This window comes from Leucoraja erinacea, chromosome 1 (genome assembly GCF_028641065.1).
Source record: "Leucoraja erinacea ecotype New England chromosome 1, Leri_hhj_1, whole genome shotgun sequence".
Classification (NCBI taxonomy): Eukaryota; Metazoa; Chordata; class Chondrichthyes; order Rajiformes; family Rajidae; genus Leucoraja; species Leucoraja erinaceus.
In genome coordinates, this window is record NC_073377.1 from 63,529,131 (window position 1) to 63,556,268 (window position 27,138).

At 43.4% G+C, this 27,138-nt stretch overlaps 1 protein-coding gene across 3 annotated transcripts in view; it reads left to right on the top strand.

Annotated features, from left to right (window-relative positions):
* The window catches only part of aasdh (aminoadipate-semialdehyde dehydrogenase), a 42,205-nt gene that overhangs the window by 7,660 nt on the left and 7,407 nt on the right, over window positions 1-27,138 (top strand). For 2 of the 3 annotated variants that reach the window (XM_055635696.1, XM_055635707.1), the window contains 9 exons: window positions 150-487; window positions 6,286-6,478; window positions 10,318-10,559; window positions 11,894-12,000; window positions 15,468-15,640; window positions 16,776-16,995; window positions 20,650-20,765; window positions 23,074-23,947; window positions 24,319-24,482. In XM_055635696.1, coding sequence (XP_055491671.1) covers window positions 150-487; window positions 6,286-6,478; window positions 10,318-10,559; window positions 11,894-12,000; window positions 15,468-15,640; window positions 16,776-16,995; window positions 20,650-20,765; window positions 23,074-23,947; window positions 24,319-24,482 — 2,427 coding nt within the window. Of the gene's footprint in view, window positions 1-149; window positions 488-6,285; window positions 6,479-10,317; window positions 10,560-11,893; window positions 12,001-15,467; window positions 15,641-16,775; window positions 16,996-20,649; window positions 20,766-23,073; window positions 23,948-24,318; window positions 24,483-24,620; window positions 24,721-27,138 lie in introns of all 3 variants that reach the window. The other variant, XR_008723485.1, reaches the window with a different exon arrangement.

The following is a 27,138-nucleotide window of genomic DNA, read 5'->3' on the forward strand; positions in this document are numbered from 1 at the left end:
CTTTCCTCAGATCTTATCCATATCCTGCATTTTCTGTTTTTATTCTAGTTTGCACATCAGGTTGTGTTCTTATTTATTTATTAACATTCTATTTTTAAGTTATTTTTTACGACAATAAATAATATTGTACTATGGCTTTTATATTACAGAAATTCATAGACTCGTTGTCAGGCTGGTTGAGCTTTGATGTTGAGTGTGACATACCGCAACTGGATGTAATACTTGTGAAGATCCAGTGGCTGATGACAAATGTGGATTCCTTTGCTTCAGAACCCAGAAGCACAGAAAACGTAATTCACACCAAAGTGGGTGTTTTAAAAGAAGAGAGATTACAGACTACTGACAAAGATAAAATAAATCATGCATCTAAACATGTGGACTGCCATGGTTTCTTGGCCTACATTTTGCAAACTTCAGGTACTACAGGAGTTCCAAAAATTGTCCGAGTACCTCATCAGTGCATTGTTCCCAATATACAGCATCTCATGTAAGTTTAATCATAAGGGATTGTTAACATTGGCAAATGCAGATACTCTTAATGTTGAGATATCAAGAGTATCAGGGTAATTTGGGTAGAGGGAAGTGAACCTTTGGGAGAAGTCAACAAATACTTTGATGCAACATAAGTTTTGAAGCATGGAATCTAATGCTGTTGAGAATTGATGTTTGTCCATTGTTAATTTAAGATTTAATGTTAAATCAAAGGTATTAAAGGATGCAGGAAAACAGAGCTAAACAAGAATAGGAACCAACAGTCATGATCATCACCTTAAGCATTCCTTCGGGATTGAGGATTATTTGCTACCACTGAATGGAAGAGATCTGTATGTGAATTCTTCTCAGCATGAGGTGGCCATTGCATACCAGGTATCACACCGTGTTTGACCAATGGCAAAGAGACTCAAGGCGAGTAATGGCCTGAATCTGCTGCATGGATATAACACAAAGTTGTCCAGAATCAAATACACAGGACAAGATGTTAAGAAGTCCCTTGTGCCAATAGGTGGGGAGCATTTCACCACATTCGTTGATTGTTGAGAGTGGTAGACGCTCAACATCGGGGGGGGGGGGGGGGGGGGGGGGGGGGGGGGGTACCCTTGCATCACTGGGTGGTTACGTATATCTTGGCCTGGGTAACCTTCAGGACAGTTGGGCACAGGACACATCATCAGTAGTGTACCCTTGCATCACTGGGTGTTTCGGCCTTTTAACACTATACACCCTCCACAAGGGCGGCCCGCTGCAGGATGATCAGCCCTCAGCGCGAGTCCCGTGTCAAACCGTCCCAAAGATTCACCCTGACGTACTTGGGGCCCAGCATGGGTCATTCCGTTTGAGCCAAATCAACCGGCTGCTTTTTTCAGCCTCTGAGAGTGATCTTATGGTCTTTCGCAGAGCCTGACCGTGGATTCCAAGCTCCTTCAGCAGTCTGATGGTAGATGACACAACAAATCCTCTGCATCCCACTTCAACTGGATAGACTTTGGTGTTCCTCTACATTGCCTCTGCTGCAAGCTTTGCGTAGCGCAGCTTCTTACGCTCATAGGCCTCCTCAACAGAGTTCTCCCATGGAACTGTGAGCTCTATGATGTAAGCAGTCTTCTGTGAAGGGGACCAGAACACCAAGTCTGGCCTGAGGTTGGTGGAAGCAATTTCAGGTGGAAAAATTAGTTGTCGGCCGATGTCCGCCAGCATCCTCCAGTCACGGGCCCTGCATAGGTTTCCTTCTTCTGATCTGGTGGTAGGATGTTTAGATGTTTTCTGTCCTTCTCGGACAAAGGTTATTGCCCTTTGGGGGGGGGGGGGGGGGGGGAGCCTTGCTCTCCTGTTTGGCAAGAGAGCGAGGAGTTGGTCGCACACCGCCTGTTCTCAAGGGCTGATGCCAGGATTTTTAGTACCTGATTATGCCGCCACGTGTATCTCCCTTGCATGAGGCTGGTCTTGCAACCTACCATGATGTGTTTGAGGGTCGCTGGAGTTGGGCAGAGGGCACAGGTTGGATCCTCGCCGTACCACTGATGGAGGTTCTTTGGTGATGGAAGCACGTCATGTCGCTCTGATGATGAAGCTGATCTTGCTTGCTTCCATTTCCCATAGTTCTTTCCAGCTGATCTTCCTCCGCTCCACACCTTACCCCACTGCATCCATTGCCCCTGTTTGGCAAGAGAGACCGCCTTTGCACTTCTTGCGGTCTCCTCCTGTCGCCGCACCTCCTCGACCACCAATGTCCTCCGCTCTGATGTTGTGGCCTTTCGCCAAGTTGGTTTACTTGTCGTAAGGCCAAAGCCTCCTCTTCCCTGCTGGACTTGCCCCACGATGTCTTTGTGCCTCAGGGCTGATGAAGCTTGCTGTACTGCATCAGATGGTGTCCACTTCCGGCAAGTTACTAGGGGCGGCGCAACAGCACTGATGGTCTTGTCTCTAGAGTCCCTCAGTGTCATCTGGAGTCTTACTTTAGAACACTTGTATTCCTCTGTTAGACTAGTGAGAGGTAGTTCCAGGACCCCTTTGCCATATAGGCCGATGTTAGTTAGACATCGTGGGACCCCGAGCCATTTCTTCGCGTATGAAGTTATGGTTCGCTCCATCTTCTCCACAGTTGTTATTGGGGCTTCATAAACGGTCAGTGGCCACATTGTCTGAGGAAGGAGTCCAAACTGTAGGCACCAGAGCTTCAGTTTCCCAGGCAGTAGGGTCTGATTGATCTCCAAGCCGTTGACAATTTCTTGCCTTAGTTGTTGCACCTGCTCTTTGTCCTTGAGACTTGCGTTGTACCATCTGCCCAGGCTTTTAACTGGCTGCTCAGACACTGTTGGTATTGGGTCGTCACCGATGCAGAACCTTGTGTCTCTAAGCACCCCCTTGACTATGGAGATGCTTCGAGATTTACTTGGTTTGATTTTCATTCGGGCCCACTTGATGTTCTCCTGCAGCTTTCCAAGTAGCCGCTTGGTGCATGCTGCAGTAGTGGTTAGTGTTGTCATGTCGTCCATGTATGCCCTGATGGGTGGCAGACGGAGCCCAGCCCTGGTTCGTTCACCGCCCACCACCCATTTTGAGGCCCTGATGATGACTTCCATGGCCATTGTAAAGGCCAAGGGTGAGACTGTGCAGCCTGCCATGATGCCTACTTCCAAGCGCTGCCATGTTGTACTGAAGTCAGCTGTTGTGGAGCACAGCTGCAAGTCTTGGAAATAGCTCTTGACCAGTGTGGTGATGAGCTCTGGTACATGGAAAAAGGCAAAAGATTCCCAAAGGAGTTCATGGGGAACTGAACCAAATGCATTGGCCAGATCGAGGAAGATCACATGTAGGTCTCTCTTCTCCTTCTTAGCTGCTTGGATCTGGTGCCAGATCATGCTTGTATGCTCCAAGCAGCCCGAAAATCCTGGAATTCCTGCTTTCTGTACAGATGTATCAATGTACTTGTTTGTTACCAGATAGGTGGACAGCCTTTGTGATACAATGCTGAAAAAGATTTTTCCCTCGATGTTGAGGAGACATGTTGGCCGGAATTGGCTGATGTCTGACACATCCTTTTCTTTAGGTATTAGCACGCCGCCGGCCCTTCGCCACGCCTTAGGTATTGTTTGCTTCTTCCACACCACCCTCATGAGCTTCCATAGAAAGCGTAACACATCCGGTGCGTTCTTGTAGAGCTTGTATGGTACTCCGTTTGGCCCCGGAGCTGATGCTGCTCTTGCTCGCCGTTCAGTGTTCTCTACCTCTTTCCATCTTGGAGGGCTGGTGTCCAGGTTGAATTCAGGTGGTTGAATAGGCGGGATGTCATGTGGGATGACTAACTGCTCATGCCTTTTCGTGTCTTGGTGGGCCTTTTCCAGGTGTTCCTCCAATTCCCGTTTTGATGTTTTCAAAGTTCCACTTTTTTCCTTTGCGAAGAGGTCTTTGATGAACTTGAAAGGGTCTTTGTAGAACCGTGTTCTTGTGTGTTCTTTCTTCTTGCGAAGTTTCCTCAAGTTCTCTGCTTTTCGCAAGGTTGCCAATCGGCTCTTGATGTCCTCTTGGAGTAGCATGAGACCTTCTCTCTCTCTGCGTCAGTTGCTTTTTTCCATTGCTTTTTCAACTGTCTCCTCTCTGATTAGCCTCTCGATCTCCTGCTGCCTCCTGGACTTGATTGGTGTTGGTACTTTCTTTCCACCTCTCCCCTTACTCACCCCAAACCATTCTTCTCCATAGCTGTAGATTGTGTTGCCATCCTTTCAAGCTTTTCCACTGCTGTGCCCGCTTGTTGCTCCAAGATATGTATAAGGTCACTGTTGACCGTCTCCCACTCTTTCTTTTCAACAGCTTTGGGCCATTTCACTCCAGGTTTGTGACCTTTGATCTTTCCCTCCAATGGAGGTCTTTGTCGTTGTTGCATGGGCTCCTCCACCGGCATTTCTGTGCTTGTATCACCCTCTTCAGTGACATGCGTGCTGATGCTCTACGAACTTTGGTTTGAGTCCCGTCGCTGTGCTTCACTTGACTGATTTGACTGGTTGCTTCGTAAGAAGTACTGGTCAATGCGAGGCCCATTTCTCTGCTCTCTCAAGCACTTTTTCTTCCCTTGGTGGATCTTCAAGCCCTTCACTGATGCTATTTTCTCCCAACTACAAATGCACACCTGAAGTTTGTGTCCCGCAGCTGTTGTGGATGTCTCATGTGCCATGCTCTCCTTGTCCGTAGTCATTTCCGTTCCTGGGTCAAAGGCATTATTAAAATAATTCCTTTCAAAGATATATTTGAAGGTGCACTTGTCAGTCACGCTAGTGCATATCTTTTCGGCTTGTATATTTTGAATGGATCAATAGACATTTTTGCATAGGTGCGGGAGCTGTTAATTTCTACTCCCTTTTTACTGGTGGAAGGACAGTGCAAGAGGAACTATTTAGAACATTCAGTTTAAAGGAGATCCTAAAATGGCTTATTTAGTGCTTATTTAGCAACTTTCACAATCGTAAGGTGAAATAATTTTGCAAAAGCTTCAGTGTTGTTGCAAATGTGGTATCCACAGCACCATGGTACATAGACAGTACAGCAGAGGAACAGGTATTTGGCCTACAATGTCTGTGTGGAACATGATGCCAAGTTAAACTAATCTCTGCCTCCATGTGATCCATATCCTTCCATTCACTGCATACCCGTATGCCTATCTAAAATCCTCCGAAATGTTCCTAACTCATCTGCCACCACCACTACCTTTCGTAGCGTGCTCCAGGCACCCATCTCTCTGTGTAAAAAAAAATGAAAACTTGCCCTGCATATCTGCTTGACACATTACCACTCTCACATTAAAGCTTGCCCCTCTCACCTTTATGCCACTCCCTCTAGTTTACAGATATGTTATGCTGCTGTAAGAAATAAGTTAATTGTTCTGTTTTTGGTACATATGACAATTAACCAATCATGACTCTCTCTTGACTAGACCTTTCCACTCTTGGAAAAAGGTCTTCATTGTCTACCAAACCTATGCTTCTCATAATTGTATATACTTCCATCGGGTCTTCCCTCAAACTCCGACCTTCCTCACCCTGTTCATCACTAATATGTTATTTTTAATGGTATGTAGGTAGGTTTGCTACAACTAAACAGAATTTTGATTATAACGCACTAGTAGTGTTGCAAGGGATAACTTTTTGTCAGACAATCAAGTCAATTCCCCTGCTGTTCTTCTAAATCGGCACTATTTAGATCTTATGCCTCCATCAAAGTAAGTAGAAAAAAAGCTTCTGACAGTGTAGACCTCTCTAGTACTCATTTGGAGTTTCACCTTATCTTGTGATTCCGTGTCCAAAGAAGAACTTGATCCCCCAATATTCTGATTGAGAGGCCTTAATGCAAAAAATAAGGCAATTCATTTTAGACAGGAAGGTGGTAGATTTGATAATCCTGCAGAGTTGAGGTTTATTTCACCCAACTCTACTTTCACATGTAAGATTTTTTTTCTCACCCTGGTATATTTTATGGTATCTTAGCTATTTGTCATTACTTTTTTGCAAACTGAGAATTGAAATACTTTAGTCTTTAATCGATTGATTAAACCAAAGGGTATACTCAGACTAGGTTGGAATCTTAATTCATATTATTCTGTTATTAATTTATACTGAAAAGATTTCCTCTTCTGATATGCAAAGTCAAATCACTTCCAATTACACTTTCCACTGTCAACAATCATGTGATCTTATTGACTGCTTGAAACATTTCTTAAAATGTTACACTTAGCAAACAGCATTACTGGTGATTTACTTTTCCGTTTGGTCTATTTACAGTAATTTTGTTTTGCAGGTCAATCTTTGATGTTTCATCAGATGATGTAATATTTATGGCCTCTCCTCTGACATTCGACCCCTCAATTATTGAAATATTTCTGGCCCTGTGCAGTGGAGCTACACTGCTTATTGTTCCAACAGTTATTAAAATGATGCCAAAGAGACTAGCAAAAGTTCTTTTTAGTCATCATAAGGTGTCTATAATGCAGGTATGGTGTTGTAAAAGTGGTATAAAAATTGTCATTCTGCACTTCATGTGATATTGGCTTACAACTTATTTGATTTACAAATACTAGGCTGCTTAAAATGTGCTAAACAAATATTAAAAATAAGCAAAATGTTTGCAGATTCCTTCTTTTTAGAGAATTGGAATGCAAGGGATAAGTTTACTATCTCACTGAACAGGATTGTGATTAAACATTTGCAGTGCTGGAAAATGTTTGGGGCCTCACAGTATAGAGATTATGCATTGTCCTTAGTAGGAGCGCAGGATAAACTGTCAGGATGATATTTAGGCCCCAAAGTTTCTTTACAAAAATTGGAATAGTAATCCCTAGAATTTAGTTGGATAATGAATGATTTGAATGTAGTTTTCAAGATAATGTGACAAAATGTGGAAAAGTTCAAGGGGTATGAAAACTTCTTTTCGAAGAGGATGGATAGGGAGGATGGCGAGAAATAATTTACACTTGATGGACTGTAGAATTGTCTTTCAAAATTATGAAACGCTCCTTGTGCAAAGGATGGTAGAATTTTGAAACGTTTTCAGAGAAGACAAGTGATGCTCGATTATTTGATATTAAATCTTAAAATTGTAGAAGGAGCTTGGAATAAAGATGTTGGGATATGCAACAAAGTTGGCTAGTTGTATAGAATTAATTCATTGTTCAGGCATCAATAGAGTATGGTATTGACATGGATAGAGAAGTGGTTGGCAGAGGAAGCAGAGTAGGAATTAACGGATCCTTTTTAGAATGGCAGGCAGTGTCTAGTGGGGTGCCGCAAGGCTCAGTTCCGGTGCCCCAGTTATTTACAATATATATTAACGATTTAGACAAAGGAATTAAATGTAACATTTCCACGTTTGTGGATGACATAAAGCTGGGTGGCATTGTGAACTGTGAGGAGGATGCTATGAGGCTGCAGGGTGACGGATAGGTTGGGTGAGTGAGCAGATGCATGGCAGATGCAGTGTAATGTGGATAAATGTGAGGTTATCCACTTTAGTGGCAAGAACAAGAAGGCAGATTATTATCTGAATGGCGTCAGATTAGGAAAAGGGGAGGTGGAACGAGACCTAGGTGTACATCAGACACTGAAAGTAAGCATACAGGTACAGCAGGCAGTGAAGAAAACTAATGGCATGTTGGCTTCATAGCGAGAAAATTTGTGTATAGGAGCAAGGAGGTCCTAATGCAGTTGTACAGGGCCCTGGTGAGACTGCACATAGAGTATTGTGTGCAGTTTTGGTCTCTTAATTTGAGGAAGGACATTCTTGCTATTAAGGGAGTGTAATGTAGGTTCACCAGGTTAATTCCTGGGATGGCAGGACTGACATACAGTGGCTTGCAAAAGTTTTCATACCCCTTGAACTTTTCCACATTTTGTCACGTTACAACCACAAACGTAAATGTATTTTATTGGGATTTTATGTGATAGACCAACACAAAGTGGTGCATAATTGTGAAGTGGAAGGAAAATGATACATGGTTTTCAAATTTTTTTACAAATAAAAAATTGAAAAGTGTGGCGTGCAAAAGTATTCAACCCCCCGAGTCAATACTTTATAGAACCACCTTTCACTGCAATTACAGCTGCAAGTCTTTTGGAGTATGTCTCTACCAGCTTTGCACATCTCGAGACTGAAATTTTTGCCCATTCTTCTTTGCAAAATAGCTCAAGCTCAGTCAGATTGGATGGAGAGCATCTATGAACAGCAATTTTCAAGTCTTGCCAGAGATTCTCAATTGGATTTAGGTCTGGACTTTGACTGGGCCATTCTAACACATGAATATGCTTTGATCTAAACCATTCCATTGTAGCTCTGGCTGTATGTTTAGGGTCGTTGTCCTGCTGGAAGGTGAACCTCCGCCCCAGTCTCAAGTCTTTTGCAGACTCTAACAGGTTTTCTTCCAAGATTGCCCTGTATTTGGCTCCATCCATCTTCCCATCAACTGTGACCAGCTTCCCTGTCCCTGCTGAAGAAAAGCATCCCCACAGCATGATGCTGCCACCACCATGTTTCACAGTGGGGATGGTGTGTTCAGGGTGATGTGCAGTGTTAGTTTTCCGCCACACATAGCGTTTTGCATTTAGGCCAAAAACTTCAATTTTGGTCTCATCTGACCAGAGCACCTTCCTCCACATGTTTGCTGTGTCCCCCACATGGCTTGTGGCAAACTGCAAACGGGACTTCTTATGGCTTTTTTTCAACAATGTCTTTCTTCTTGCCACTCTTCCATAAAGGCCTGATTTGTGGAGTGCACAACTAATAGTTGTCCTGTGGACAGATTCTCCCACCTGAGCTGTGGATCTCTGCAGCTCCTCCAGAGTTACCATGGGCCTCTTGCTGCTTCTCTGATCAATGCTCTCTTTGCCCGGCCTGTCAGTTTAGGTGGACGGCCATGTCTTGGTAGGTTTGCAGTTGTGCCATACTCTTTCCATTTTCGGACGATGGATTGAACAGTGCTCCGTTAGATGTTCAAAGCTTGGGATATTTTTTTATAACCTAACCCTGCTTTAAACTTCTCCACAACTTTATCCCTGACCTGTCTGGTGTGTTCCTTGGGCTTCATGATGCTGTTTGTTCACTAATGTTCTCTAACAAACTTCTGAGGCCTTCACAGACAGCTTTATACTGAGATTAGATTACACACACTCTATTTACTAATTAGGTGACTTCTGAAGGCAATTGGTTGCACTGGATTTTATTTAGGGGTATCAGAGTAAAGGGGGCTGAATACTTTTGCACGCCACACTTTTCAGTTTTTTATTTGTAAAAAAAATTGAAAACCATGTATCATTTTCCTTCCACTTCACAATTATGCGCCACTTTGTGTTGGTCTATCACATAATATCCCAATAAAATACATTTACGTTTGTGGTTGTAACGTGACAAAATGTGGAAAAATTCAAGGGGTATGAATACTTTTGCAAGCCACTGTATGTTGAAAGAATGGATCGACTGGGCTTGTATACACTGGAATTTAGAAGGATGAGAGGGAATCTTAAAGAAACATAAAATTCTGAAAGGATTGGACAGGCCCGGTGCAGGAAAAATGTTCCCGATGTTGGGGGAGTCCAAAACCAGGGATCCCAGTTTAAGAATAAGGGGTAGGCCATTTAGGACTGAGATGTGGAAAAGATTTTTCACCCAGAGTTGTGAATCTGCAGAATTCTCTGCCACAGAAAGCAGTGGAGGCCAATTTGCTGGATGTATTCAAGAGAGAGTTAGATTTAGCTCCTAGAGCTAACGGAATCAAGGGATATGGGGAGAAAGCAGGAACAGGGTACTGATTCTGGATGATCAGCCATGATCATATTGAATGGCAGCGCTGGCTCAAAGGGCCGAATGGCCTGCACCTATTTTCTATGTTTCTATGATCTCATTTTATGGTGGAATAGGCTAAATGAGGTAAATGGCCTATAATCTGATCGGTCCCCAAATATCATTTGCTGTTCTAGACTACAGTAATTTCATTTATATTGCTGTAGCTTCACTTTTACTGTTTGAACCTATATGGAGAACACTTTTGTTGTGATGTTTATGTAACTAGAGGATTGTGTTGGCTATAATTCTCACTCAAACTAATTGGCTAACTAATACTTTCCACTTAACTTCATATTTGATGAATAATTTCTTGAAGATTAAAGGATAGCCAATGTTTTAAGAATTGGATGTAATAATGGATCTGGATTTTCAAGAAATGGGGAGAAAATTGGCAATCAGACAATAAATAATAGTAAAGAGACAGTTGTGAACCTGGATGCTGATCTTTTTAATATCATTCTTGAAAGATAATGACAACTTGATTCTATTATTCACCAGGCCACCCCGACATTAATTAAAAGTTTTGGATCCAAAATTTTGACATCTGTAGTGCTTTCAAATAATTCATCATTGCGTGTGTTAGCACTTGGTGGAGAAGCATTTCCTTCATTACATGTACTAAAAGGCTGGCGTGAAAAAGGAAATAAAACTCAAATTTTCAACCTTTATGGGATTACGGAAGTGTCATGCTGGGCCACATACTACAAAATTCCTGAAGAAACTCTGCATTGTACTGGACGGTAAATTTACTTAATTTCTGTTATGAAATGAGCATGTCCAAAAATGTGGGAGACTCTTCCAACTCATTGAATCCTTGCTAATCCCATCATAGCACACATTCACACAGTAAAGTAAGGAAATCACCAGCCTGTACTTCATGTGGTGCTAGCTGATTGGCGGAAGTGGGATGTGAGATGTGCAACGGGAGCCTCAGTCTGCTATAACCAAAATCCGTTATATATAGTTCCGTTATTGCAAGGGTTCACTGTACTATAACATCATGGTATCCTACCTTCACATTGTGTTTTTGATTTTTTGGCTTTGGATCGAATTCTGTCTTTAATTTGTGTATTGGTGATGTCTTTTTTATTTATTTTATTCCGATTATATGTTTTTTACTCTTGTTAATTTCTGTAAGGTGTCCTTGAGACTTTTGAAAGGCACCCACAAATAAAATTTATTATTATTATTATTATTACCTCCTTTGCATAAACAGAATGTTAATGCCAGAATCTGTTACTTTTTTTTAAAATCCTCATTGATGCTTACAAATTCTATAAATTGCTTGCATCTTAGACCACTAGGGGCGCCGCATGATGGCAGTCTCTGCCTACGGTCTGTCTGTTTTTCCTTATTTTTGTTACTTTTAGTCTTTTTAAAAAGTATGTTTTGGAGGTTTCTTAGTCTTTTTATTTGGGGAAGGGGTAAGGTAAGGGGGAAACTGTTTCTCAGCCACTTCCTGGCGAGGATGCGACTATTCTCCGAGTTGCGGCCTCGCCCCCCCCCCCGTGGCCTACCAGCTGGATTGGCGTGGCCTATCCTACTGCAGCACTGATTTGCCATCGCGGAGCGGGTGAAGCCTTACTGGGTCGCTGTTTGAAGCTCCGGAGTGTTGGGCCTGCTGCTTCAACATCGTGGAGCTGTGGTTTGCAGAGGTCGCAGCCGCTCGCGCTGACTTCAACATCACGGAGTCCTGGGATCCCTTTGCCGAGAAGGTTCTTCGGTTTCCGACGTCGGAGTTCCATCATCACATCAAGAGGGCTTGAACATCGGGCCGCACGTAGCGGCGACTGCGGGGGGGGGGGCTCGGGAGGCCCCGACCACGGGTGAACAACAAAGAGCAGGATGACTGAAATTTGGTGCCTTCCCTTACAGTGGGAAACTTTGATTCTGCTGTGTGGGGATGTTTATGTTAAACTCTATTGTGTGTTGTTTTTTATTCGTATGGCTGTATGGTGACCCCAAATTTCACTGTACCAATTGGTGCATGTGACCATAAATGTCTCTTAAATCTCGAATCTCTTAAATCTTAACCTTGATTTAAATTTGATTGTCATCTCTGGTTGCTTTTTAGACATGAAGGCCATGTGCCTTTAGGAGTCCCACTTTCAGGAACCATTTTGAATGTTATGGATGACTCTGGCCAAGTAATCCAGGAAGGAGAAGGACAAGTTTTTATAGGTAGAGACTTATTTTGTAATTTGATTTTGAAATAATTTGTTTGATGCTGACTTATTCCTTACATAGAAACATAGAAAATGAGTTCATGAGGAGGCCATTCGGCCCTTCGAGCCAGCACCCCCATTCATTGTGATCATGGCTGATCGTCCCCTATCAATAACCCGTTCCTGCCTTCTCCCCATATCCCTTGACTCCACTAGCCCCTAGCGCTCTATCTAACTCTCTCTTAAATCCATCCAGTGACTTGGCCTCCACTGCCCTCTGTGGCAGGGAATTCCATAAATTCACAACTCTGGGTGAAAAAGTTTTTTCTCACCTCAGTCTTAAATGACCTCCCCTTTATTCTAAGACTGTGGTCCCTGGTTCTGGACTGGACTCACCCAACATTGGGGACATTTTTCCTGCATCTAGCTTGTCCTCCAGTACATCTGGGAGATTGTTTGCGTATTTCTTAGTGAAGACGGATCCGAAGTACCTATTCAACTCTTCTGCCATTTCCTTGTTGCCCATAATAATTTCACCCGTGCCTGCCTTCAAGGGACCCACATTTGACTTTGCTACTGTTTTTCCCTTATCATATCTAAAGAAGCTTTTACTGTCCTTCTTTATATTTCTGGCCAGCTTCCCTTCGTACTTCATCTTTTCAGCCCGTATTGCCCGTTTTGTTTCCTTCTGTTGTCCTATGAAAGTTTCCCAATCCTCTGGCTTCCGGCTACTCTTTGCTGTGTTATACATCTTTTCTTTTAGTTTTATTCTATCCCTAACTTCTCTTGTCAGCCACGGTTGCCTTCTACTCCGCTTAGAATCTTCCTTTTTGGAATGAAATGATCCTGCATCTTCCGGATTATGCCCAGAAATTCCTGCCATTGCTGTTCCACTGTTATTCTTGCTAGGATCCCTTTCCAGTCTACCTTGGCCAGTTCCCCTCTCATACCTTCATAGTCCCCTTTGTTCAACTGCATCACTGACACTTCCGATTTAACGTTCTCCTTCTCAAATTGCAGATTAAAACTAATCATATTATGATCACTACCTCCAAGCGGTTCCTTTACCTCGAGTTCTCTTATCATATCTGGTTCATTGGACAACACTAAATCCAGAATTGCCTTTTCTCTCGTCGGCTCCATTACAAGCTGCTCTAAGAATCCATCTCGGAGGCATTCTACAAACTCTCTTTCTTGGGGTCCTGAACCAACCTGATTTTCCCAGTGTACCTGCAAATTGAAATCTCCCATCACCACAGTGACATTACCTTTGTTACATGCCAGTTTAAACTCCTGCTGCAACTTACACCCTGCATCCGGGCTACTATTTGGGTGTCTGTAGATTACACCAATTAGTGTCTTCTTGCCTTTACAATTCTTCAACTCAATCCATAGTGATTCTACCTCGTCAGTCCCGATGTCTTCCCTTACAAGAGACTGAATTCCATCCCTCACCAGCAGAGCTACCCCCCCTCCTCTGCCCACCTGCCTGTCCTTTCTATAGGATGTATAACCCTGAATATTAAGTTCCCAGGCCCGATCCTCCTGCAGCCACTAATCCCCACAATGTCATATATACCAACCTCTAACTGAGCCTCAAGCTTATCTACTTTACTTCTTACACTTCGCGCATTCATATACAATACTTTTAATTCCTCACGCATCTCACTTTTCACATCGATCCCTATTACACTTGGCCATACTCTCCTATCCCTTTGTGAGCTTCCTTTCCCGTTAATTCTGGGGTCATTAACCATCCCTTTACTCTCTTTCCCTTTAACTCCGTCCTCGACTATCCCATTTGACACCCCACCCCCCTTATTCAGTTTAAAACCGCCCGTGTAGTAGTGGCATGAATTTGTGGCCGAATTTGAAATAATTCTGCAAAATATATGACTGAATGTATCATTCTGGCTGATTATATCTGAGTTTTGCCATTCCAAACAACTGAGTCGGATTTTACAGGTAAACAGTACCATTCCATACCGTGTGTGATGAATGTTTGCAGTCCTTGCATGAATAGCAAATTCTTAAACTTGCAAGTAGCTCTTTGCTGGTAATTTCATAAATACAATCTTGGCATTTATACTGGATTTTCAATTTTTGATTTAAAACAATATGTCTATTTAATTAAGTTCGCTGTGTTCTTGGGTGTGTTAAATTTTGCAAATTCATGGTTTTTTAAACTATCTGATTTTAAATACCAAATTCAGAAAATGTTTTTTGGCAGCTGGCTAATCCTGTATTGTACAAGGTTACGCCAAATTGCAAGACCTTGTTATAGAGAATCATTGTGGGTTGAGAGCAAAGTTGACAATGGATCAATAAAAGATCAGTTTATATTTAATGCTTAGGTCCATGGTAAGTATGCATTGCTCCCAATTCACAGGATATTCTGGGCTAATGATTCTCAAGGTAAATGACAAATATACATTTTTAATTAGCTTGTAGAGGTGGTCAGTATAAATGCATTATAAAGTGTCAAATGTCAGGCGGTGAGTTAATCACTGCACGATGTCGGCTTCTAACTTGCTGTTAAAGCCACAGCCTTTAGTTTCTTTTTTGGTCAATGATGATGCCATCCCCAACCTCTTGCCGAGGATGCTGATGATTATTAACCAGCATTTTTGTAGGGGAATGGTAAATGCCACTTGTTAGTTTGTGCTAATATAACAAATATAATCCCCAGGGACACTGAAAGTTTCCCCCAACTCCCACATTGTGCATGAGTAGCATACCAGTTTCCTAATTGCCATCTCTATTGGACTAAAACCAACGAAGAGTTACAAAAAAAGACCTTGCCGAAACCCTCCACTCAGCCTTAAGAGCCAAAGCCTTAAGGGCCAAAAAGCCTCAAGGGTCAAAATACCTTACCACACACCCTCAACAAAACACTCCACCTTTACACACAGCCTCCCCCAATATGGGGCTCCCAATAAGCCACTTTGCTTGTGCTTACTTTCCATTTATACTCCAATAGGAGCAGTGAACCCGGATGCTAATGGCTGTCTTAAAAAATCTTCCATTCACCTTTTCATATATCATGCTTCGTTGTGCAGTTTGTTCAAGGTACACAGAAATAGAGGCATTGATAGGTTTTTATAACGTTTCACATGTGTTAGTGAAATATTGCCACAACTTCAAAGAACCACATTCATATCAAGGTAGACAGACAGATAAGATAGTCAGGTCTGAAGAAGGGTCTCAACCTGCAACATCACCCACACTTCTCTCCAGAGGTGTTGCCTGTCCTGCTGAGTTACTCCAGCTTTTTGTGTCTATCTTCGGTTTAAACCAGCATCTACAGTCCCTTCCTCTACTCTTCCTATCAAGGTAAGTGATCCTTTGAATGTATTACCAGCAGAATTCTAAATCTCGACACAGGGAACAGCTGATGTTGGAATCCTGCATATAATTTTAAATCTGCTGTTTGTAAATGCCATGTGGTAGTGAATTACATTTTGCCCTCTTATTCTTCTCCAGGTGGTAAGGAACGAGTATGCTTTCTAAATGATGAAATAACTGTGTCCCCAGGAACTATGAGAGCTACTGGGGACTGGGTAATTGTTAAAGATGGACAAATGTATTATTTAGGTCGTAGAGACAACCAGATTAAACGTCATGGGAAACGTGTCAATCTTGAAAGCATACAACTGGTAATTAGTTATTTTATAAATTTACTTCTATGATATGCGATACTGGTATCATTTGTACAGGATATTGCGGGTTTACAAATTATGTCACACACAAAAGATTCTAAGGTACCATGAGTGATCGTGGGGTGGAGATTTGTTAACATATTAGCATTGGTAGATTATTGGCTAAAGAACAGAAAACACAATCGTCTTTTTCAGCTTGTCAGCGTAACCTGCTGGGAGCCACAAGAATCAGTACTGTTCATTCAGGTGTTTGTGGTTCGAATCATTAATAACGTAACAAGTAATAGTGTACAGTGGAATCTCGGCATGATAGTTTACGTGAAAGCAAATGTAATGTTGGCATTAATTATAAAGGGGTTGAGCAAAAGGAATTTGTTTTATTGTACATGGCAATAATTAGACCTCATTTGGAGTATTAGCTGAAATTTTGGTCTCCACATCCAAAAAAGGATGTATTGCTCTTGAGCTTAGTCCACCAAATTGACTTGAAGAGATTGACCCTTGAGGAAATGCTGAGTAAGACTCTTATACGTAAGTTAAGAAGAATGAGAATTGATCTCATTGAACAATTAGAAACATAGAAACATAGAAATTAGGTGCAGGAGTAGGCCATTCGGCCCTTCGAGCCTGCACCGCTATTCAATATGATCATGGCTGATCATCCAACTCAGTATCCCGTACCTGCCTTCTCTCCATACCCCCTGATCCCCTTAGCCACAAGGGCCACATCTAACTCCCTCTTAAATATAGCCAATGAACTGGCCTCAACTACCCTCTGTGGCAGAGAGTTCCAGAGATTCACCACTCTCTGTGATTCAAGAAACAACAAGGGAGTGTCTGGGTATTTATTGAGGAAATGCTGAGGGACTCCAGGGAATCCTGAACCAAGGGACATGGTGTCGTTAGAAATTGGCCATTTAGGTCAGAGATAAAATGATATTTCTTTACTCATCAGGTTGTAAACTTGAATTCTCTATACCAAGGGATATGTGGCCCCAGGATATTACTCTTGCATTTTGAAACCCTTTCAATAAAAGTTAAATGCTTTTGTTTAAACTTGGCAAGACTGACAAAGATTATTTTAAAGAACTTAATGGTGAAATAAACAGTGACGAGTTCTAAATAATTCTAGGTAGCTGAAAGCTTGAAGCAAGTGGAGGCCTGTGTAATGACGAAATGTGATCAGGATAAGTTGATTCTGTTTGTTGTGCCCTGGGACTTACCTGAACAACAGAATAAGAGTTCCATTGATATCTGCAGAGGTATACTCTCTGATCTTGGAAAGCTGGTCTCTTCACATGATATTCCAGATGACGTTGTCCAGATCAGTTCCATACCATTTACAGCTCATGGTAAGTATATCATAAATTTTAATGAAATCTTCTATATATCATCTTGCATTCTTAAATGTGATGTTTTAATTTGTTGTGAAGTTATATTCAAATTTTGGCTAAGCGATTGGAATTCTGTCCTGAATGATGCTAAATAGATTGGGTTATGAGAATAACAGCAGGGCGCGAAATTAATGGTTGCCCGGGTGCCTTTGACCACCCAAAGTGCCGCCGGGCAACCTAAACGCCAACTCATTTTGCCCGGCTTGGCAATGCAGATACTGGTTTATACCGATAGACACAAAAAACTGGAGTAACTCAGCGGGTCAGGCAGCATCTCTGGAGAAAAGGAACGTGACGTTTCGTGTTAGTGGCAGGTGTATTGCGGGGCAAAGATATTAGGAGTGGGATGACGAAGGGTCGGAACGAATGACGGGCCCCGCACAACAGCAGTAGCAGCAGCAGCAGCGGCTGTGATAGCGGCTCCACGTCCTCCTCCCGTACCCCGCCCGCCCTGATAGCGGCCGCTGCCTGCAAATCCGCTAACGGCGCTTTCAAAACAAACCCTCCCGCACGCCGAGGCCGGGAGGAGGGAGGGAGGGGGAGGCCTCCATCCACCATCTGAAGCAGCTGCACCAAAGATCCTATAGCTATAGGATCTTTGAGCTGCACCGCTCGGCCCCGCACCTTGCTGTTGGCTGGAGGGGAGGCGGTGGCGAGGAGATCCCAACCGCTTCCCCCTTTGGCACCGGCGGTGGACAGGGACAGCCAAGGCAGCGGAGCGATGTTGTCCGAGGAGTGCTGACATTCCTTCCTCCCCACCTCTTCTGCCCCTTCCTCTTTCTCTCTCTTTCTCTTATACGCCCCCACTCCACCCCTCTTATCATGGGACCCCTTCTCTCCATCCCGCACTGATCCCCATTCCCGCCTCTATTCAGTCCACACTGACATTCCCTGTGCTCCCCTCCCCATCTACTACACCCCCCCCCCAATATATTCATCCTGTGCTGATCACCCTATCCACCTCGCATTGATTCTCCTGCCACCCCCCCATCCATCCTACACTGGTCCCCCCAATTCATCCTGTACTGACCCCCCTTCCCATCCATCCTGCACTGATCTTCCCACTCATCCCGTACTGACCCACCCTCCATTTACCCTGCACCGATCCCCCCATCCATCCTGTAGTGATTTTCCCATCCATCCTCTACCGATCCCCTCATCTTTTACTGATCACCCATGCATCCTATCCCCTCATTCATCCCGTACTGATCTCCTCATTCATCCTGTAGTGATCCTCCATTCATCCTGCACAGACCCTCCGATCCACACTGTACTGACCCCCCTCCCCATTTTTCCTGTGCTGATCCACCTCCCCCCCCCCCCCCCCCCCATCCATCCTGTACTGATCCCCCCCATTCAAGAATGGAGGGAACAGTCTGAAGAAGGGTCTCGACCCGAAATGTTGCCTATTTCCTTCGCTCCATAGATGCTCCCTCACCTGCTGAATTTCTCCAGCACTTTTGTCAACCCCATTCATCCTGTACTGGACCTCCCATTCATCCTGTATTGATCCCCCCCATTCATCCTGTACTGATCCCCTCATTCATCCTGTACTGATCTTCCATTCATCCTGCACAGACCCTCCGATCCACACTGTACTGCCCCCCCCCCCCCCCCCCCCCCCCCCCCCCCACCATCATCCTGTACTGAACCCCCATTCATCCTCTGATCCCCATCCATCCTGTACTGATCCCCCATCCATCCCGTACTGATCCCCCCCCCCACCTCAACACCACTGACATCCCCCGTGCTGTCCCCTCACAATAACAATAATAATAATAATACATTTTATTTGCGGGCGCCTTTCAAAGTCTCAAGGACACCTTACAGAAATTAACAAAAGAGAAAAAACATATAGTCGGAGTAAAATAAATAATAACGACATCACCAATACACAAATTAAAGACAGAAATCGCTCCAAAGGCAAAAAATCAAAAAACACAATGTGAAGAGAGAGCAGCGGCAGTTAAAGCGCGCCAGCGTCCACTCTCCCTTCCGACAGCCATCTTGGACACAGACTAACATATTAATTTACACACAAAAAAATCATCCCCCCACAATGGTTACCACTGTGGGGGGAAGGCACAATGTCCAGTCCCCATCTCCAGTTCTCCCCAAGTCAGGCCTGTTGAGGCCACCGCTATTGCCGCTACGGAGACCCGATGTTCCTGGCCGTTCTGGCCGGGTGGTGTTGCCCCGGCGTCGGGAGAGTCCTCTCAGCGGCTGGGCCACCTAGAACAGCCGCTTCCTAGCTGGGGACCGCGGCTTCCAAAGCCGACAAGGCCGCGCCGGGTTGGAACTCCCAGGCTCCCGATGTTAGAGTCGACGCCCTCTGCTTCGCAGACCCGCAGCCCGGAGGTGTTGAACTCGGCGGTCACAGCTCACCGCAGCTCCAGCGCGGCGAACCAGGCAAGGCATCGCCCGCTCCGCTCCACGATAGCGCTTCAGCGCTGTGCTGCCATCGAAGCCGAGGTGCTGGGCGGTCCCCGCCAGGAAACGGCGCTCCACGCCCGCTGGTAGGCCACGAGGATGGGTCGACGGGGCAGCACGGAGAAAAAGCTTCCTCACCGACCAGGTAGGGACCTAGAAGTATAATTACCCCCTACCCCCACATTAAAAAGTCAATTTCTCCAACAGACGAAGCACAGGACTTACTAAAAATTTCAAAAGAAAAGTGAATTAAACGGACGGCTGCTGGTTAGCAGCCGTTCCCCAAGATGGCTCCTCCTCGATAACGGCAAATCAATGCTCTTAATATGGAGTATCAGTACTGTGGTTATTTAATGAGCAACATTCACAACTATACGTTGGATTTATCCAGGTTTTACTTCTACAGTCGATCATATACATCACAAGTTTGGTCAGGAGATATTTCAATTGAGGTTAATGACCTTTCAGCAGAACTGAAAAGTTGGAAATCAAACATGTTTTAAGTTGGAGAAAAGTAGTGTCAGATACAACAGACAGAATGTTTAAGACGTGCTAGAAGCTAAGAGAGATTGAATGACAACATTGGTGGGGGTGCCAGCTGGGTAAGGGTGGTGAAGTAGAAGAAGACAAAAGATAATAGTGGATATTGATTTTTAACAAATCAAAACTGTGCTGGAATCGAAACACAGCAGTTGCAAGAAATCTGAAATATAAAAAAATACTGGCAAAATTAAGCAGGTTGGGCAGAATCTGCGTTAACGCCTTTCATTAAAATCCATCCCTTCTGATACAAAATGAAAAGACTGGTTAGCTGAAATTGTTAAATTCATTGCATCTTGGTCGGTATGGACGAGTTGGGCTTCAGGGCTTGTTAACATACTACATGACTCTATTGACACATTGGTGGGGACAGGAATCAAATTTAGAATGTGTAACTGAGCTGGTTTCCTTCCCTGAAGTACATTGACCCAAGATGGGTTTTTTTAGGTTAAATTGTTGGCCTTTTTAAATTCTATGTATGTTGATTAACTGAATATTCTCCAGCAAATTTGGGAGAAGTTGAGTTGAACTCAAAGTTCCATATTGTTAATGTAGAATTTTGGATTAGCAGTCTTGTAATTTAACTACTATTATATTTATGCATCAAACAAGCTCATTTTTTAAATTATCCATTATAACTAGGCAAAATAGACCAACGCGCTTTGATTCGGACTTACCATGAAAAGACAAAGAGCTTAAATTCAGATCACATGTTGACGAAGAAAGAACTTTGGGAAGGTATTCATCGACTTTGGAAGGTAAGCTTTTTAGGATTTTACTGCTAATGGCATAAATTTCTTATTTATATACAGGTACATCTGCTATAACGCAATAGTTGAGTTGTTAAAAACCTCACATTGTTAAACGTGTCAATGAGATAAAGGACGTTGGACTGGAGAGTTTCAGACTTGCAATAATAGTTACTTTTCCTGCAGAATTTGCAAAACTAAAGGTCTTTTTAATAACTTTAATCACTGCAAACTAAAATTACTAACGGCTGTATGTTGCATTGTTTAATAGTATCATTGCATTCAAGTGTCAATATAAGCTATAGCTTGTCAATTTTAATGTTCGCCTGTGGTGAAACTGGCAGCTGTGCTTTTATGATCATTGTATCTATGGAAACAGCCTTTATTCGCATGGACTGTTTTTCACTAAGGTAGCTTTAATTTTCTGTTTGTCAATTTCCAAAGTAACTTCTAAGTCGTTCTCTCCTTCCTGATCAAAATCACATTACACTTAATTTGGTCTACGTATTTCAATTAGCGTCTCCTAAATCATCACTTACATAATATCCAATTAGTGTTATGGAAAAGCACATTATAGTAGAACTACTTGTATTGATGTTAAGATTTTGAGAGGTGCAGTGAAATAATTATTGATGAGTAATTGAATTGCATTGCAGAGATGGTAGTGATGGTGATAGATAAGTTTAGTGTGGTGGATGATGTGGCAATTGAGCGATAGATTTGCCCTTTGTTGAGCTTTGAATGTTGTGGAAGCTGATTTTGTCAGGGCAGCAGAGAATGTTCTATCATACTCCTGTTTTGTGCCCTTTAGATGGTGGAAAAGCTCTGGGGTAATGAGAGGTGATTCACTTACCAGAGAATGCCCAGCTGTTATCATAAGTTGTTATCATAACCATGATATTTATGTGGCAGATTAGTCTGTCATGGCATTGAGTGTCTAGTGTGTTGTTGAAACTACATGTAGATGGTATTATATTATTCTCTTAACCCGTGTCTTTTAAATTATAGGCTTGTCGGAAGTAGTTAATTAACTCATTGTGCAATAGACAATCTCTGACTTGCTGCGATTGCCACACTAAGTGGATACTCATGTTTTGGTTCTGGTCAGTGGTGAATACCAGGATGTTGATGTTGGGCAACTATATGTTGAAGAAGGGTCTTGACCAGAAGGGTCTCGACCAGAAACGTCACCTATTCCTTCGCTCCATAGATGCTGCCTCACCCGCTGAGTTTCTCCACCAAGTAAATTAACCAAGTGCTTAGCCTAGAAAATGTTTTAAATTGGTTTTGATCACATTTTCTTCAGGCATTATTGAGAAAAATCAGGTAAAGTCAATGCACTAAACAATGTAGTAAATTGACATGTAGGAAGGAACAGGGGAATTGGCTATTTCTGTGGTTAAGGAAGAAACTAAGGGCTTTAAGGACTTCTTGGTGGGAATTGGAGATGTAGAGCGACTGAACATCCATTGATAATTGCATTTATGGTAAATATATATTGGCAAAAATGCCATTCTACTCATTACAAAATTGACAGACGCTCGAATTTCTATGGATGTTTAAATATGGAATTCTTGGAGATCTTGTCAACAATGCGGCTTATTGACAGGCTGCGGTTTAATGTTAAACTCAGTTTGAGGCTCAGTGAAGAATTAGATGCTGCCTCACCCGCTGAGTTACTCCAGCATTTTGTGTCTACCGAAGAATTCCAAATTGGGTTACTTGCTTACCACTTACAAATTGAATCTGACCAAAGATTTAGCGTAGATCTGAGAAGGCACGATACGTATGGATTTCAGTAGAAGAAAGTTTTTTTTAATGATCGCTCCATTAGCTTATTGATTTTGACTATTTTGTAAGGTGCTGACAATTTTTATTTTAAAAAACGTTAATATTTTTTTCAAAACCTATTTTTCAGGAAAAGTTAATGTTCTTTTGTAAATCAGAGCCTGTGCAGTTCTTGTTTTGTCAGGTGCTTGGTTGAAAATTCTGCCAGTTTTATTTCTGAATTTGTTAGTGTGGGTCATCATGTCTGCCCTTTTGATGCTACTATCTTGTTAGCAGGAGAGAATAACATTAACGAGCACAGGGTGGAAACATCTTCCAAAGTTTTCTCAAAAGTCAATATAATTTATTTAAAATTACATTTTATCTTTTACATTTGCAAATAATTCAGAGGCTGGATAATGAGCAGCCAGTGAGGAGTAAAATACATGTCACAAAATATGAACTTACTTTGGCATGTTAGTATAACTAACAAAGATGTACATCTAACACATGATCCATACAATTTCCTTGTTCAATTTTGTCTTTGCAGGTTGTTCTCCATCTTCCAGAAGATCATGCGGATGCTTCTGACCATTGCATGTTCCTATACAGTGGAGGGGATTCATTAAAAGCTTTAAGGCTTGTAGAAGAAATAGAGACACTTGTAAAACAAAGGATATTTGGACTTATTGAAGTAATTTTAAATAGCCCAGTTCTAGATATTTACAATTATATAAACAATGCAATATTTTTTGAAATTGAGAAGAAGGAAAAACTTGGTGATAAAAGTAACAGAAGGACAACCCCAAAAAAGATGAAAGATAAAAGTGCAGGATTTTATTCCAAACAAATTACCCAGTGGAAATCAATAACCATTAATGATAGCATTGCTACTATAAGTAGAGGGAGTCAGATCACAAAACTGCAAGTAAATTTAAATTCTGATAACTCTGCAGATAAACTTGGTATACAAGAAGATAATGTGCTGACTGATGGCGATTCAAATGGAGAGGAAAAGAAGGAACTTAATTTTTTTAATTTGCCTGAAAATATGAAAGAAAACATATCATTAACTGAAGAAAAAATGCCACTCAAGAATAACTGGTTGGAGTTGTTTGGAAACCAAATAGTAAATCCATTACATGGTGATGAGAAATTCATCCCAGATAATCTCTCATCTTATCGTGGAACTATATCATTTAAAGTTAGATGGAAGTCTGACACTGCCAAATGTGTGGATGCATCTCCTCTCCTGGTGATATCGGGGAATAATGGCACAGATGTAACCGTGTACATTGGATCTCACTCTCACAGGCTGCAAGCAATTGATATTTTTTCTGGAGAAATAAAATGGGAGAGGATTCTTGGAGATCGGATTGAGTCGTCTGCTTGTTTGTCCAGATGTGGAAACTTTATTATCGTGGGTATGAAACAAGACATTTACCGTTTATGCCATACTTTAATAATCGAAACAAGAAATGGAGAATTATGACATTAGGATCCAGAATCGAATTTGAATACGCTTATTTGCAAAAACAAATTGTCAAATCCCATATATATTTAAATTAAATGATAAAAAATTAAAGCAAAACCATTTGTGCCAGTGCTGTATAGGTACATCACAAGTAGAAGGTAACATTTTGTAAAGACAGCTTTTTTTCCACTGTGTGATCCTTAAAAAGGATAGAAACTGCAAGACCAATAATTAGCCGAAAATGTTTCATGTACCTGATATAGACAGTGTACCATTTGAAACCCAGTGGCTAGTAATCATATTATGTGATTTATTTTTCAGGTTGCTACGATGGTTACATATATGTACTGAGAAGAGTAGATGGGGAAACATACTGGACTTTTTACACACAGAATTCAGTGAAAAGTTCTCCTATTGTAGACCCTGACTTGGGATTGGTCTTCATTGGATCACACGACCAACATGTCTATGCTTTGGATATTCTTGTAAGCAGTTCCTCTATTTATTTATTTATTTATCTATTCATTATGAAAACACAGTTGAAAGAAATCATATTTGTTTCATTTTGAAATATTGCATTTTATTGGTCTTATGGGAAAATATACTTCTTTAATTACTTATAGTGCCAGTTAGGAGTAAAACCCTTGGAAAGCTGTGGACACTAGTAATATAAATTTGGTGCTTCCCCAGATCAGCACAGAAGTCAGACTTTTGTCATTCCAGGTATGGGCAACAGATTTTTGTACAGGTATGGGCAACAGATTTTTGCCATAACAAAGCTGATTGTGTGCCAGGTATTTCGTGTTCTTAAGGCAATGGAGCAGAATTAGGCCATTCGTACCATCGAGTCCACTCCACCATTCAATCAGGGCTGATCTATTTTTCCCTCTCAATCCCATTCTCCTTCCATCTCACTGTAACATTTGACACCCTTACTAATCAAGAACATGTCTATCTCTGCTTTAAAAAATACCCAATTACTCGGCCTCCACAGCCGTCTGTGGCAATGAATTCCTAAGATTTACCACCTGGCTAAAGAAATGCCCCTTCATCTCTTTCTAAAAGTATGTCCTGTTATTCGAAGGCTGTGCCCTCTGGTTCTTGACTCTCCCACTAGTGGAAACCTTCTCTTCACATCCACTCTATCCAGGCCTTTCATTATTTGGTAAATTTCAATGAGATCCCTCTCCTCATCCATCTAAACTCCAGCGAATGCAGGCCCAGAGCAGTCAAGCACTCCTCATACGTTAACCCGATCATCTCCAGGATCTTTCTCATAAATCTCCTTGGATCCTCTCAAATGCCAGCAAATCCCTCCTCAGACGGGGCTCAAAACTGCTCACGATACACCAAATGTGGTCTGACCTGCGCCCTATAAAGTCTCACCATTACATCCCTGCCTTTATATTCTAATCCTCCTGAAATAAATGCTAATTTTGCATTTGTATTCCTTATTACCATAGCCTTACATCTTGTTTAGCAGTCAGTTGTATGACGCCATATCAAAGCCTTCTGAAAAATCTGTTAACAACATCCACTTAATTTAATTTGTGTTTATTGTATGTTTTGTTTTTATTGGTTCTGTGTATGACTGCAGGCAACATAATTTCGTTTAGACCGAAAGGTCTAAATGACAATAAAGGAATCTAATCCACTGACTCTCCTTTGTCTGTCCTGCTATTTACTTCCTCAAACCTTTGCAAGATTTCTCAAGGCTTTTAAAGGTTAAACTAGACTCATGCGGGAGGGCTGGTCCCTCAACGCAATTTTCCACCACTCATGCATAGGCCCCAACTGCGCAGGCATGGCTGATGGGTTCCCACTGTGACGCCCGTGATCCCCTTACCCCCCCCACTCCGCCCCTTGTCCTTCCCCCTCAATGCACTCACACCATCCCCCCCCCTCAACCCCACCCCCATCCACTTTTAGCGGCTCTCCGGTGGCGCAGCTATTCCAGCCCATTGGGTTTCCATTGTGACGTAGAACACGCAGGTATTACTGTGCAGGCGCAGCTGACGGGCAAGGCAAGTGGAAAAGGGATTTATTAAAGTAAAATGTGAATAGCTCTTAAAATATAACAACAATTTAAACGTTAAAGATGAGATTTATTCAGTCCATTTTTTCTTGTTTTGCCTCTTGTTGTGTTCAGCAGCCGGGGGAGGGGCACGGCTTCATGCGGGGGCTATCAGGGGCCGTTGGGGGAGTGTCCTGCAGCCTGGAATGGGGCACGGCTTCAAGCGGGGCTGTCGGGGGCCGATGGGTCGCTGTCGTGGCCTACCGCTGCCGCTCCCCACTGGCTTCAGGCACGGATCGGTGGGGAGCATCCTGCAGCGGGGGATGGGGACAGCTTCAGGCAGGGACTGGCGTGGGGGGCAGGCGCGTCCTGCAGCTGGGGACGAGATGACTTCAGGCGAGAGCCGGTGGGTGGAGCGTCCTGCAGGCGAGGGGGACGGCCAGCAGGGGGGGGGGGGGGGGGGGGAGGGTGACCTGCAGCCTGTTGAGGGGGACAGCTTCAGGCGTGGGGTGGGGAGGGGTGGAGCGCTGCCGCTTCAGCCACTCGGGGCTGCCAGGCTACCGGCTGGGTAAATCGTCTCATATCACTGTCTGGGGGAAGGGGCACGGCTTCAGGCGGGGGAGGAGTCGGGGGGGACGGCTTCAGGTGGGGGGGGGGGGCGCAAAGCATCCTGCAGCCGGGGGGGGGGGCAGCCCTGGCAGGGGCAGGGCTTCAAGGGGGCGGGGGTGGGGGGGTAGCGTCGCAGGGAAGGGATGCGGGGGGGGGCTAGGGCCGTGTGGGGGGGTAACGTCTACAGCTGGGGGAGGGGAACAGGCGGGGGGTGGGGGGCCGGTGGAGGGGGGGGGGCGCAAAGCTGGTGAGCCGGGGAAGGGGACGGCTTCCGGGGGTGCGAGCTGGGGGGTAGAGGGGGGAGGGGAACTTTCTGCTGTTGGGGACTGGTGAAGGAGAGCTTCCTGCAGCTGGGGGAGGGGACTTTCTGCATGGTAGTACTGAAGGGACTGGTTTCCAGAGGGCTAGTAGGGGAGCAGGTAGACTTCAGGGGACGGCTTCAGGCGGGGCCTGCCGGGGGGCCCTGCCGCAGTCGTCGTGCCTATCCCACCGCTGCCTATCCCCTACCCATAGTGGCC